General features: G+C 33.3%; 2 protein-coding genes across 2 annotated transcripts; both read left to right on the forward strand.

Moving 5' to 3' along the window:
* Positions 1-1,352: 1,352 nt before the first annotated feature.
* Positions 1,353-2,402, forward strand: LOC111894144 (uncharacterized). The gene is made up of 3 exons (XM_023890233.2): positions 1,353-1,575; positions 2,080-2,158; positions 2,244-2,402. The coding sequence occupies exons 1-3, from the start codon at positions 1,424-1,426 to the stop codon at positions 2,310-2,312; spliced, it is 300 nt and encodes a 99-aa protein (XP_023746001.1). The 5' UTR covers positions 1,353-1,423; the 3' UTR covers positions 2,313-2,402.
* A 3,418-nt stretch (positions 2,403-5,820) lies between these two features.
* LOC111894136 (thylakoid lumenal 15.0 kDa protein 2, chloroplastic) lies at positions 5,821-7,387 on the forward strand. The gene is made up of 6 exons (XM_023890226.3): positions 5,821-6,121; positions 6,358-6,461; positions 6,536-6,626; positions 6,718-6,786; positions 6,874-6,983; positions 7,075-7,387. Exons 1-6 carry the CDS (start codon positions 5,902-5,904, stop codon positions 7,165-7,167), a joined length of 687 nt encoding a protein of 228 aa, XP_023745994.1. The 5' UTR covers positions 5,821-5,901; the 3' UTR covers positions 7,168-7,387.
* Positions 7,388-13,508: the final 6,121 nt, after the last annotated feature.

Below are 13,508 nucleotides of genomic sequence, written 5' to 3' on the forward strand. Positions count from 1 at the left end.
AAACATATTAGGTCAAGAATTAACATAAATTTGTTTTTGTGTAGTGACATGCTCTTAGAAATACAAGCTATAAACTCATGTCATTCTACAAGTACAACCCATAACCTCACATCTTTGAATAACCTAAATCAATCACTTGATATTTCTTCAAAAATATCTTTCTAAGAACTTAAAATGCATATTACATACATACACATATCAATTAGATTTTTCTTTATACAATTTATGAATTTAGAACAACTAAAAATAGTTAAACATGAACATTTTACACATAAACAACAATAGAACCAATGATCCGATATAAATGAAATTAGGAGGTGATAGATGTTTGACAATTCTACCTTCACCTGAGGTTAGATGTCTACTTCTAGAAATGACTCCCCACATAAGCAACGGTAGCATGGAATGGCACAATAAGATGGTGTAACAAACATATGTAAATTGTATACCCGTTAAATATAAGACAATCTCATCTATAAAACGTGCCCCGAGCTCCGAAGAGAGATAAATACATATAACGGCCAAATTCACCCCTAGATATGTAATTACACAAAGTAACTCATCTATCAAGTGATTTGCGACTAAAATAAAGTCCTCATGTTAAGTGGAAAAACTCACATCGTCGTGTCTCGATAAAATCACAAACACTAGGTCTCGTTGATCAACGCTATCTATTATTCATTGTGATCCTTAGCTACATGTTCAATCAAGCCAGGTGACCGTGAAAGTATCCATCTAACATTGAAATTTATTGAATTTTATTCCAATAATGTGTAGTTTTAGTGATCTGATTAAGCCTTCAATAAGCATGAAGAAAAGGTTTGGATGATTGAGATCAAATGACCTTCTAATTCAATATAGGTCTTGAAGGAATTGGTGATCTACTAAAACCCGAATAATTTAAAGAGTTCAATTAACTAGACCTTGTTTTCCTAACTCATAAGCATGCGTGGAGACCTTAAAGAGAGAAAAGAAAGGAAATGGGAGGAAATGAGAGGAAAGCAAGAGAGAATGGTGCTCCCGAGTTTCATTAAAGGAAGGAAGTGGAAGGAAATGGAAGAAAAACTTTCCTTCCTACCTTTCCTCCCGATTTGGGAGGATTTGGAAAGAATGAACAAAATGTTTAACTTTTCTTCCATTTCTCTCCAACTCGGGAGCACAAATGACAATTTCTTTTTCCTTTCTTTTCTCTTCTTTTCTCTCCTTACTTTCTTTTCTTTTCTCTTCTTTTCTTTGCTACAACTCGGGAGCGGGGTGTAAATTTTTTAGGGGACCGTGCAAATAACAACAAAACGAGGGACTAAAAATGTAATTAGAGAAAATAAGAAAAGCGGATAAGTCGAGATAAAGGCACACATCCCTCACTTCCATTTCATCCCCTACCTCCTTGTTACCAAAACCCTAGCGCATACAGAGAAGATCAATGGAGAAGTACTTTGGAAACGCGTACAGAGGAGACCCGGGTGTTCCACACTCTGGTCCAGAGAAATTCATCTGCATATGGGTCGGTTCAATGGCTTACTCCGCCATGACTTGGTCCAACCCCTACATGTGGCAACTCTCTAATAGATTCAAGTATTCATACACCTCTCTTCCCTTTTCAATTTCCATTTTTTCTAACATTTTCGTCAATTCCTCGATTCCTTCCTTCGATTGTGTGTTTTGTTCGTTTAATTTCTCATCGAACGTAATCACTTCGCTGCTATTTTAGGCGTAAACAGGTCGAGATTTTCTGTTAGGGTTTCTAATCATCAAAACTCACAGAAATGTTTTTCGTTCCATGTTTAAATTCCCATAAAAATTTCACTTAAAGTTCAATCAGTATTGGTAAAGAAAAGGAATAACTTGATATAATTTCTGTGTTCTTTCTGCTCCTTTCTTTTCAGAGTGAATTTGGGAAAGCTTATATTATGTTGCCATGGATTCATATATATTCATTTGCCCATCTTACCATAATGTAGAATCGAAGAAATTTATCTTCTTTTTATCATGTTCTAAGTGCAATAAGCATTACACAAACTCAAATTTTTATGTTTTAACCTTGTATTTGTTTGATAATCGATATACTTGAATGTTTAGTTGGCATGATCATGCAATGCTACATGAGCAATACCATTGGAAGAAGGCAATGCAAAAGAAACAGCCATACAAATTTTCGGTATGTATATATGTATATGTATGTATAAATACGCCAAAATATTATGAATTTGATCGAGTTTTTTTGATTAATTTTCTGTGTGTAGTGGAATGAAAACTGGAGCAAAGAAGCTCGTGATTCATACTACTTCAACTGGCCTGTTTATTTCCCTTAAGGTTTTCACCTTCATCAGCAAAATACAATTTAAATAATTTTGTAATTTGTAATGTGAGATTTTGTGGTTTATGTAAGAAATTTTTAGTCATGTGAGACTGCTCTGGCCTCAACATTTCTAAATTGATTCACTTCTAAATTGATATTATTGCTCCTTATACACACACAAATGCGAATGTCTTAATAAAAATAAGTTCAGTAATATCAATAACAGTAACTAAAAGATATAAAAAAAATGTAATTTTATAGTAAAACATTTAGTATATGATATTTTTATTTGATGTGTGGGTATGGTTTGAGTTGAAAAAGCTATGGTGTTAAAGATGATTGATTTTTATTTTTTAATTTTATGTTGTGGTTGGAGTGGCATGATAAATCATGGTTGAACTTGAACCAATAGTCCAATATGTGGAAAAATACATGGGTTGAGTAGATATTAAATTGGGCTTCATGGTCAATATGGTTAAAAAGATGTCATTTAAATGAGGGTAATATAGCCATTCTTAAAAAAATGAGGGTATTATATATCTTTAAATAAAATACTTTAGGTGTTCTAAATGCAATAGGGACCTTTAAACCGCTACAACTATATGAGAAGTCGACTCCTCCTTATGTCTTGCGGATAAGTTTAAAAAATAAAAAAAATGGGGATCATATGATTATGAGGATGCTTAAAGATAGAAGGGGTATAAGGTAGATATGTTAGGGATATTTGTTGAATATATATTGCAGCTGCTAGAGGTTTGTGCAATATAATTAAGGGCACCATTGAAATTGAAGGGATAATTCTATAGGGTGACAGATTAGCCAATGATATACAAATCCAAATGTTGGTCAATAATAAGTTGTAGAAAAATGAAAAATGTTGGTCAATAATAAGCTGTAGAAAAATGAAAGAATGAAGATTAAGGTGGGTTGGACATATCCGTAGGAAGCCATATACTTACAACATTGTAATAAATACCCAAAATATATCCATAGGAAGCCATATAGTTACAACATTATATATAACATAAAAACTTAAAAACTTCGTGAACAGTATACTTTCTTCTCTTTCTTCATTGCACGTGAGTCTTTGCCTTTTCCCTTTGGGGCACATATCTTTCCTTCTGTTTCTTTTCTTTACGTATCTGACTTATTTTGTTCTTCTTATGTTCAATTTCGCCGACTCTTTTCTTCTTATCTTCAATTTGGCCGACTTAGATTATATTTATCTACTGTTTCTGCTCCTGTCTTTTGTTGCTGTCTTGCTAATTTCTCTTGCACGCTTCCTTCTTTAGGTATGTTCTCTCATCCTTCTTTAATCCGATGTCTGCACCTTCCACTTCTAGACGTAGTTTCTCTCCCCGTTTAGCTGCGATTTTATGCAACAAGTGTTGCTTGACAACCACTACGAGACAACAAAAATGACCAACACCATCCATGAAATGTAGGAAAAATATGACGTCCTTATCAACAACCTCAAACAACAAATCAAGAAACTCACTGAAGACAAACATCCTTATAAGTAATATGTTTATCTATTTAGTGATATTCTACTATAAATAAACAATATGTACCTATGCAACCCTTAAGGAAGTAATCTTTTGTTATGAATATTATGTTGGTATGTAACTGTCCTTATGCAAGAAATCTGATGTTGTAAATATTTTGTTGCTATGTCTAAGTCTTACGTAACTGTGATGCAGTTTAATTCCAAAACCACAGCGCCAAAGGCGCACTGATTCCATTCTAGTTGTAATAAATACGCAAAATTTGGGTAGGATAATGATATAACATAGAATTGGCAACCGAGTCTTTGAGAGTGGATATGGATATGATGTTTTAGATTTGTGAGTTGTGGACGGGTTCTCGACATGGTTCCTAGTTGCCATCCTAGAAGAACATCGTTAGAGTTGTTCTGATAGCTGAACCTTTTAGTTTAATTCCATATAATGCTAATAAATTGTAAGATACAATACATTTTTCGTTTTTGTGGTACGTCCAATGTTAAAGATTTCATCTATTTAACAACTTTTTAGACCATCATTGTTGTTTTATTTTGTTATAGTTTTCATAAATGGTAGACGTAAAATGATTATTTTGCACTTGTGAGTTTTGAAGAGGACAATGTAGGTTAGAAACGAACCATATTACACGAAGTAAAAAGAAACAATGAAAACGTCCAAAGATCAAATTGCGACCCAATCCATTGCAATGGACATTTAATTCATTTACAAAAACCACATAATTATGGAGAAGAAACAAAGAACAATCATGTGTTAGAGGAATTAGTGTTTATGTTGGAGATCTAGATACCCCTTGGTTCGTGTGAACACTTTTCGAACTGATATTTCTACCTTATGTCTGGGTTGCAAGAAATTCAGCCTAGGATAATTCAAGAGGACACTTACGAATCTAGACACAGTAATCGCAAGCCAAATTGCTAGAAGGATTCTATATTTGTCTGAAGAAAAGAGAGCTAAAAGTTGTGTCTCTCTTCTCAAATAGAAGAGTCGTTTATATAATAAACGTGATTTAGGGTTTGCCTCTTAGGGTTGGTCGTCATGGGTTGCTTTGGAAGCAAGTCAGGGAAATCTGGAATTTAATGAGGAAATCAATGGTTTCCAAACTGATGAATTTCGTCAGTTACCATAATCACCCTCAAGAATTCGATTTTCTCACTATGTTCTCATATGTAAAATTCAAAGATCCCGCTAGGGGCGCTGCCCCTTTGGAAACCCCGGACCTAGGGGCGCTGCCCCGGAACCTCGACTTGTCGTCGAACGACTTCTAATTCGATCTTATATATGCGTCCACTCAGCACATACCCGTACATATATTAGAGTACAAATTATGAACCCTAGCTCATATGTTAGTTCCAATTACATAAAATAACATGGTGACACTAAAATCACCAACATCATGTATATGTACATAAACTGCATGACCCATTAAGGTTGTAAACATCGAATGATAGTAGTTTGTTTGATATATTTAACCAAAGATCATGAACAAGATAATATGTCTTTGTTAACTAAGTAAACGAACAAGAACATATGTCTCGTTCATTCTTTTATCTTTGTGAACGTTTGATTTTCAATCCGTGAAGGTTCATAACTCAGATGTTACATACAGTCATACACTATATCAATAGATGATCTATTAGGAACGTCTAGTTGGACTTATTTATAACCGACTATTTTTTACATTATGAATGTTTGAAGTTTTGAATGCCAACTTATCATCTATCTTCTTATACTTATTATGATGTTGAACATGTTTGCAAAGATATTCATGAAATTAATTTCAATGAAAAGAAAAAAAAACATTAAAAAATATTAATGCTTAATTTCTTAGCAAACACAAAATGTTATTCGTTTATGTAGTTGTGTTGGTTTATGCATTCAAAGCTATAGAAATTCCATGTTGGAATTGTAACATTTGTAAAACCATTAGTGAAACTTGAAAAATATATTAAAGTTGAAGGGCCATTTCAGCTTCTTTTTCTTTGCATGATTCCAGAGATATCCACGGTGATGATCATCTTCTCTAATTCCTATCCATAAAACAATACCATTTCCATATCAAGTTGATTCATAGTAATAACAATGGCAGCTGTTCAACTTCATTTTCCCTTTCGATTTCGAAATACTTCGAAGAATTATACTCATATAGTTGCTACCAGAGCATCATCATCATCTGCATCTTCGAATCTACCCATTTCAACCCCCAAATCATCAGATTTCGGTCGATTGATTTCTACACTTAAATCCGAATCTCTGAATTTTGCGTTATCCGGAACCCTAGCTCTCGCAGTATCTTTTTCAGGTATTTATTCATCTTCCATTTATCTTTTTGTTATCCAAATCTCAAATTCGTTCCCTGAGGGAAACGCTACATACACAACAACATTCTACAAAAATCTCACTTTAAGCAAATTGTGCAAGTGCAAATATCTCACATCCAGTTTCGATGAAGGGTATCGAACAAAATTTCATGATCATCACTTAAAACCAGCTTGATTTTAGATTCAGTTGCCTTTTGAATTTACAGTTATTATGTAGGAGCTGGATTTGCTGAAGCAAAAATTGGGGTAAATAAGCCAGAATTGCTTCCCAAAAACTTCACCACAGTCATCGATGTTGCAGGTTTCCTCTCAGATGGTCAGGTATGCCATCATTTCTGGTATCAAATGTATGAAATTTTTTATTTAGAACTTCATTTTTGCATAATTTTGTTCAGGAGAAAAGGCTTGCAAAGGAGATTGATTCAATTGAGAAAGATACCGGATTCAAGCTCAGAGTTCTAGCTCAGAACTATCCTGATACCCCTGGTATGCTAAATTGCTAATTATCTTTAATAAATTAGTTTTTTTTCTATCATATTAATTACTTTGTTCATGCAATTTTATCATACTTATATAGGATTAGCAATCAAAGACTTCTGGAAAGTTGATGATAGAACTATTGTTTTTGTAGCTGATCCTACATTTGGTAAAGTTTTCATCTTTCATAATCTTTTTAAATGAATAATAATAATATAATAAATAATAATACATTAATTAATTTAAAACTATGCAGGAAATATTTTGAACTTTAATGTTGGGGAGTCTGTGGATTTGGATATACCACGAAGCTTTTGGAGTCGATTAGCAGGGAAATATGGGAATATGTTTTACTGGAAAGAAAACGTAAAAATGCTGTTTTTTTTATTTTTTTTTTTATGTTTTAACTTTTACTTTTATAAAATGGTAAATAAATTTTATTATATAAATGAAATAGGGAGAGGATGCATCTGTTGAAGCTGCAGTTATGGCAATATCTAATTGCTTAAGAGAACCAGTGGGAGCTAACAATTGTGCAGAGGTAAAATAAGTGGCTGGGTAATTATGAAGAGTGAAAAAAAAAATAAACTTTTACAACTTGTAACTCATTAAATTTAATATCATGAACCAAATTTATTGTAAAAATTGTGTTATACCAATATGAGGTATGTATTTTGTTTTTTACTCATAATAGCAATGTAACTCATTTTCTATTAATCTGTATTGATATTTTATGATTTGATAATGATTGTTAGAAAGCTTCATCTTAAGCTGTTATTGTGCCATAGTTTATGAAAAAAGTTTTTGATTAGATGTAATTGACTATGTAATTATTAAAGGCTAATTTTGTATGTATCCCCAAATTGTTTGTTGTATCCTCTTATGTGTGAGTTGTAAGTGACTAAGCGTGTGCCATTTATGTTTGATTTTTTTATTATGCGAGTGAGGGATACGTATAGGTGGATTTACATTGGCTTCCGAGGTAGTCCAGGATGCCCCTCAAAAAAAGTTTAGTAGTATAATATTTTTCGGAAAAATTTGTTTTATGATGCGGTTATACCTCAGAAAAAAAAATTAGGATACCTTAAAAAAGTTCAGGTTATTTCTAAATGATCCAAAATAGAAACTAGCACAATGGTCCAAAGTTTGAAGTCCATACCAATTAGTTTACTGAAACAAACAGGTATAAGCCCAACTAGTTTAATGATAAAAAATCGGACGTATTGTTGCCAATTACCGAACCATCGATCGACTCCTTTCTATCGACTCATCTTCTGTGATCGTCGGCTTCTTGTTGCCTGCTGTCGGTGGCTTATTCCAGCGACCTCCTCCGGTGGTGAGTGACCAAACTCATCAATGTGCACAATGAAACAAGTATTAAAAAAAAGTACTTAATCCTACTATCTTTTGTTAGGTTAATTCAAATTCAAGTTTTTTGTTATTATATTGAAAAATTAGAAATTACCAATTAGGTTTGTTAGTTAGGAACTTAAAGTTAATAAATACTTATTATTTATTGTTGAAACTTGTGATCAAGTTATAGTTGATTTATTTTGATTGTACGTTGCTATTTGTTGTTGAAACTTGAAATCAAGTTTATTGTTCATATATTTTGATTGCAGGTTGCTATTAACAAATTTTTCAAAAGACAATTAGATGTTAGAGAGAACAATGGTGAATGAACTTCCAAAAAATAGGTCTAATGAAAGTACCCAAGTTCCACAAATTAATCAACCCTTGCAAAAACCACAAGAATCACAATCTAATGAACATACTCCAAAACCACAAGAACCACAATCTAATGAACCTACTCAAAAATCAAAAGTGACACAATCTTTTGATTTGAATGATCTTCCTTCGGACCCGATGATAGGCCAAATATTACATCTTACTCCCTCTGTCCTAAAATTATTGTCCACGTTTGACTTTTGAAGTCTTTCCATGTCAACTTTGACCATAAATAATTTTTTTTGTGTTATATAATTTTTTATGTAACTTGTAACAATGAAAATACATTTAAAAGACAATTCATTCATATATGTTGCATAAAAAATTATATAACAAAAAATAAATTATTTAAGGTCAAAGTTTAACTAAAAAGACTTAAAAAGTTAAACGTGGACAATAATTTTGAGACAGATGTAGTATAATCATAATCAAATGGATGAAAGAAATAGGACATATTTGACTAAAGGATCTTGTCAACCAAAGAGGCATAATTTTGAATTACCTTTTTTAGTAATAAGCTAAAACGTTTTGTTATGGAATGGTTTACTAATTTTACATGGTTAGATTATAGCATAAAAAAAGAAGGCATACTATTTTTGTTAGTACTTGTTTGGAGATATGGTAGGGGAACAAGACGGAAGAGATGCATTTATAACCAAAGACTTTGACAATTAGAGTAAAAAAAATCATCCCCGAAAAACATATGAGTAATATTCAAAGTTATCACCATAAGGCCCAAGGAAAGTGTGATTTGCTATTGAGAAAAAACCAATCTATTGGTGAAGTCTTGCATAAACAAATGAAACTTGAGCAAAGTAATTACGAAATTCCATTACGTGCTAAAATTCATAGTTGTAGATTTTTATTGAAACATGCATTACCATTTCGTGGACATGATGAGACGGAAAAGTCTAATAATAAATGACTTTTCATTGAAGTTTTATCTTTGATTATAGAAGATAATAAGAAGATTTTTAATGTTATTTTAGAAGATGCTCCAAAAAATAAAAAGTTGATTTCTTCGACGATTCACAAAGATACCATCAATTGTTTTTCAAAAGAGATAACCAAGTCTATTTGTGATGAAATTGGTAAAGATGTGTTCGGTATATTAATTGATGAGTCTAGTGATGTTTAAAAAAATGGCTATAGATATGTTGATAGACTTGGGATTGTAAAGGAAAGATTTATTGGAGTTGTTCACGCGTTAGATACATCTTCTTTGACTCTTAAAGTTGTCATCAATACCGTATTTTCCAACAACTTGAGTATGGCTAAGGTGAGAATTCATAAAATATTTATTTTCTATAATATATTGATTTATTTTTATGTCTTATTTTTTTCAAATATATAGGATAGGGAGCAAGGTTAATGGAACAAGTAATATGAGTGGTGCATTCAACGGTTTAAAATCTTTGATTTTAAATAAAAATAACTCCACATATTATATACTTTTTTGCACACCAACTTCAATTAGTGGTTTGCGATCCTTAAATATGTAAAAGAGGAGAGATCTATTTTATTTAACTGTAATCAAGCAAATTATATTTTGTCATATTTCAAGATACTTGATTTCGTGTTTCTTTTACACTTGATTTTGGAAATTCTAGGCCTCACAGATACCTTGTCAAAACATCTTAAAAAAAGATCAAGATATTTTGGAAGCATATTCTTTAGTAAAAAAGGACAAAGAAAGCATTGCTAGCTTTTAGAAAAGATGAGTTTCCACAAATTTGGAATAAGGTATGTGTTTTTTGTGAAAAGCATGGTATTGTAATTGTAGATATGTAGGAATATTATGTTATCCCACGAAAGCGTAGGACCAATATGACTAATCAACATTATTTTGAAATTGTGATTTTTAAAACGGTTTTTGATATGCAAATTCAAGAATTTAGGGATAGATTTAGCGGAGTTGGTACGGAGTTGATGGAGAACATGACGACTTTGAGTCCTTATGACTCATTTTCTAGGTTTGATAAAGCAAAGTTGTTGAAGCTAAGCTAGATATACAAAAATTATTCTGACGATTCAGAAATGATGCAACTTAATGGACAACTTGATATTTATTATCACTCTTTGCTCCATGATGAGAGATTTTTCAATTTGAAGGGAATTGCAGAACTCTATCGTTTGTTGGTGGAAATTGGGAAGCACATCTCTTTTTCTTTTGTTTTAAGATTACTAAAAATGACTTTGATTTTGTTTGTCGCAACCGCAACCGTTAAACTGTGTTTTTCTGCAATGAAGTTGTAGAAGACATGTGTAATAGAATATGTGACAATTTTATGAATGATGCTTTGATTTGTAGTGTAGAAAAGGAAATACTAAAGAATGTCAAGACTGAAGATGTAATTACTCGATCGCTTTCGTAAAATGAAAAAACGAAGAAGTGAACTTTAAAATGTAACTTTGTTGTGGAAGATAAACTTTATGTCTAATGAAATTGTGTTTTTTAATTGTATATTACGTGAATTTTTTTTGGATATTACTTTACTTTAATCATGGCTCCGCCACTGAGATAAATATAATAACATATCTATTAAATTGTAACGCCCTAAAAATATAGACCAAAAATTTTGATTTTTAAATTAATAAAACTGTTATCCAAACATCATCATAAACCATGGTGAATCAAAATGCATCAACTAGGTCATAAAACATCAAAGTAATCACGAATATACTGAACAAGGAAGTGTGTGCACTGCAATCATCCCGGGCTCTTCCCATTCGAACCAGTAGTACCTAAAACATAAACTGAAAATCGTAAGCACAAAGCTTAGTGAATTTCCCCAAGATACCACATACCATACATATCAAACACATAATGGGCCCCACCAGCCATAGGGCCCCACCTGGTATACAGATATGTCGGTCATTGGGCCCCACCTAGCATCCGGCCCCACCCAGTATCGGGCCCCACCTAGTTTACATATAAACATATAAATATATAAACATTTAAACATACAACACATGCCATAATCACAGACATAAATAGCATACATGATAGATATCAGGGCCTGCCCGACATACACATCAGATATCATACATGCAGATTCTAGCATCCTAACTAGGACTGTAAACGAAATGAACGTTCAAATAAACTCTTCGGTGAGAAGTTCGTTTATCTTCGTTAATTTAATAAATGAACAAACAAGAACACAAATTCTCGTTCGGTTAGTTAAACGAACAAACATGAAAATGGTCTTGTACATTTAGTTATGTTCGTGAACATTCGTTTATGTTCATTCATATAAGTTCCTTTTATGATCATATATGCTTAATTGTGTTTGATTACATTAATATATTATATGTTCATTTATGTTTTTTTTATCTTTGTTCGTTTATGTTCATTTAACATGTGTGACATCCCCAAAATCACGGCCAGAAAAAACCGGTTTTGTTTATACTTCGTTTAAAAATTAGAGTAATATTTTAAATAAAAGAGTTGCGGAATTCGTCACCAAGACAAAATATGATAAAGATTTATCAAAGCATTTCCGTAGAAATGTATTTCATTAAAAGACTCGGTATGTCATGTTTGATACAGATCAAAAGTATAAACAGTACAATATAAACCTTACTACATTATTTCATAACTACATGCCTATATCCGTAATCCCTCATCCAAAACATCACATCTATGCTCGAGCGCCACTACCTGTAATACATGAAACTGAGTGGGGTCAGGCTTGAGAGCCTGGTGAGCACATAGGGTTTTCAAACCACAATAAATAAGTTTATTAATTTCATCAACCAACAATAACCCGATTACCCGTTCCCGTTATCCTCACATTACGTCCCTAAACACCTATCATAAGGAACCTATCCTAAGGATCATCATCGGGATGGACACTACTGCTAAGGGGGTTCCTTAGTAATAAATGTCCTAAAGGCAACCATGTGGGGGATGGAGTACACCGGTGAACACATCGTTCACAAACACCTACAGGTTACGAGCATGCTAGCGTTCCACTGGACTGTCTAGAAGAATCTGTGGTCATCATCTATACTCCGCTAGATGACTAGATCACCAACAACATCGGGGCCTCTCATCAATTTATTTCACCACACCAACTATTACATCTAACCATGTTTTACCCAACACATTTTGTAGATATAAAATATATATACAGTTTAAGTTAATTAAAACATGTATAAAATTGTTCATCCAGCATAGATAGCAAGTGTACAGATAATATGCACACACAACACGTAATTAATATAAAATACTTCATATCTATGTGTAAGATGAAAGTAACTATGCACTCACCTGAGAAGGTGGTGACTCGGCGCTTGGACAACACTTCATTACTTTTAACACAATTTTCCTTCGGCAAAACCTAGTATCATTACCACTACGGTTTAGTCTAATATTCACCGAGACTAATTAATAATCTAGCTATTATTACTATTATATAAGCGTTAAACGATACTTATATAACTCATAATAATACCCCAAAGTACTTATTATAAGGTCCTAATAACATTACTATATTGAAACATAAGCTAAACTAAAGATAGGTTAGGCGTAGCTCACTTACAGCGGATTTTTCTCAAAACCGGGCTTCACTGGAGCAGCATTTCCGATCCGAAAGGCTCTTTTCTTAGGGATTCGGGGGCCTCGGGGCTTCCTTCGGGTGCTAGGGGGTTTACATAGACTTTAGGGGGGGGGGGGGGGGCTTTAGAGAGTGAAAGTGAAGTTGGGAAGGTGTGAAGAATGAGGGAACCCGACACCTCTATTTATAGGCTGGAAATACCAAAAACTCGTTGAGTTGGCCTCCAACTCGTCGAGTTCCAGGCCAGGTGTCAGCATTATGGTGGCGAAACGTGTGTGGCCTACATTGTGCCACGTCACCCCTTTTGCAGCAGCACCCTGCTGACTTCTAAACCCTGTAACTTTCGCATACGAGCTCCGTTTTCGACGTTCTTTTTTCCACGCGTAGGTAAAAACAAGATCTACAACTTTCATTAAGACCCCGCCGGCTAATTCTCGACCGATCTTAAATTTAATAGTAGAAGGAGATTAGGCTGTTGAATGACCGCGAAGAATTCGTAACTCCTTCATACGGACTCCGTTTTCGTCTGTCTTTTTTACCGTTGAGTTCCTATTAATGAGATCTTCAACTCTCATTTAGGTCGCGTAAGCCAAAAATCGCTCGA

The sequence above is a fragment of the Lactuca sativa genome, chromosome 6, assembly GCF_002870075.4.
Source record: "Lactuca sativa cultivar Salinas chromosome 6, Lsat_Salinas_v11, whole genome shotgun sequence".
NCBI lineage: Eukaryota > Viridiplantae > Streptophyta > Magnoliopsida > Asterales > Asteraceae > Lactuca > Lactuca sativa.

What these genes read in the sequence shown, in the direction of transcription:
- LOC111894144 (XM_023890233.2), top strand. Translation starts at nt 1,424, where the DNA reads ATGGAGAAGTACTTTGGAAACGCGTACAGAGGAGACCCGGGTGTTCCA. An exon ending in CAACTCTCTAATAGATTCAA is followed by an intron (nt 1,576 to 2,079) that starts GTATTCATACAC and finishes TTGAATGTTTAG; the next exon opens with TTGGCATGATCATGCAATGC. An exon ending in AACAGCCATACAAATTTTCG is followed by an intron (nt 2,159 to 2,243) that starts GTATGTATATAT and finishes TTCTGTGTGTAG; the next exon opens with TGGAATGAAAACTGGAGCAA.
- LOC111894136 (XM_023890226.3), top strand. Translation starts at nt 5,902, where the DNA reads ATGGCAGCTGTTCAACTTCATTTTCCCTTTCGATTTCGAAATACTTCG. An exon ending in TCTCGCAGTATCTTTTTCAG is followed by an intron (nt 6,122 to 6,357) that starts GTATTTATTCAT and finishes GTTATTATGTAG; the next exon opens with GAGCTGGATTTGCTGAAGCA. An exon ending in GAACTATCCTGATACCCCTG is followed by an intron (nt 6,627 to 6,717) that starts GTATGCTAAATT and finishes ATACTTATATAG; the next exon opens with GATTAGCAATCAAAGACTTC.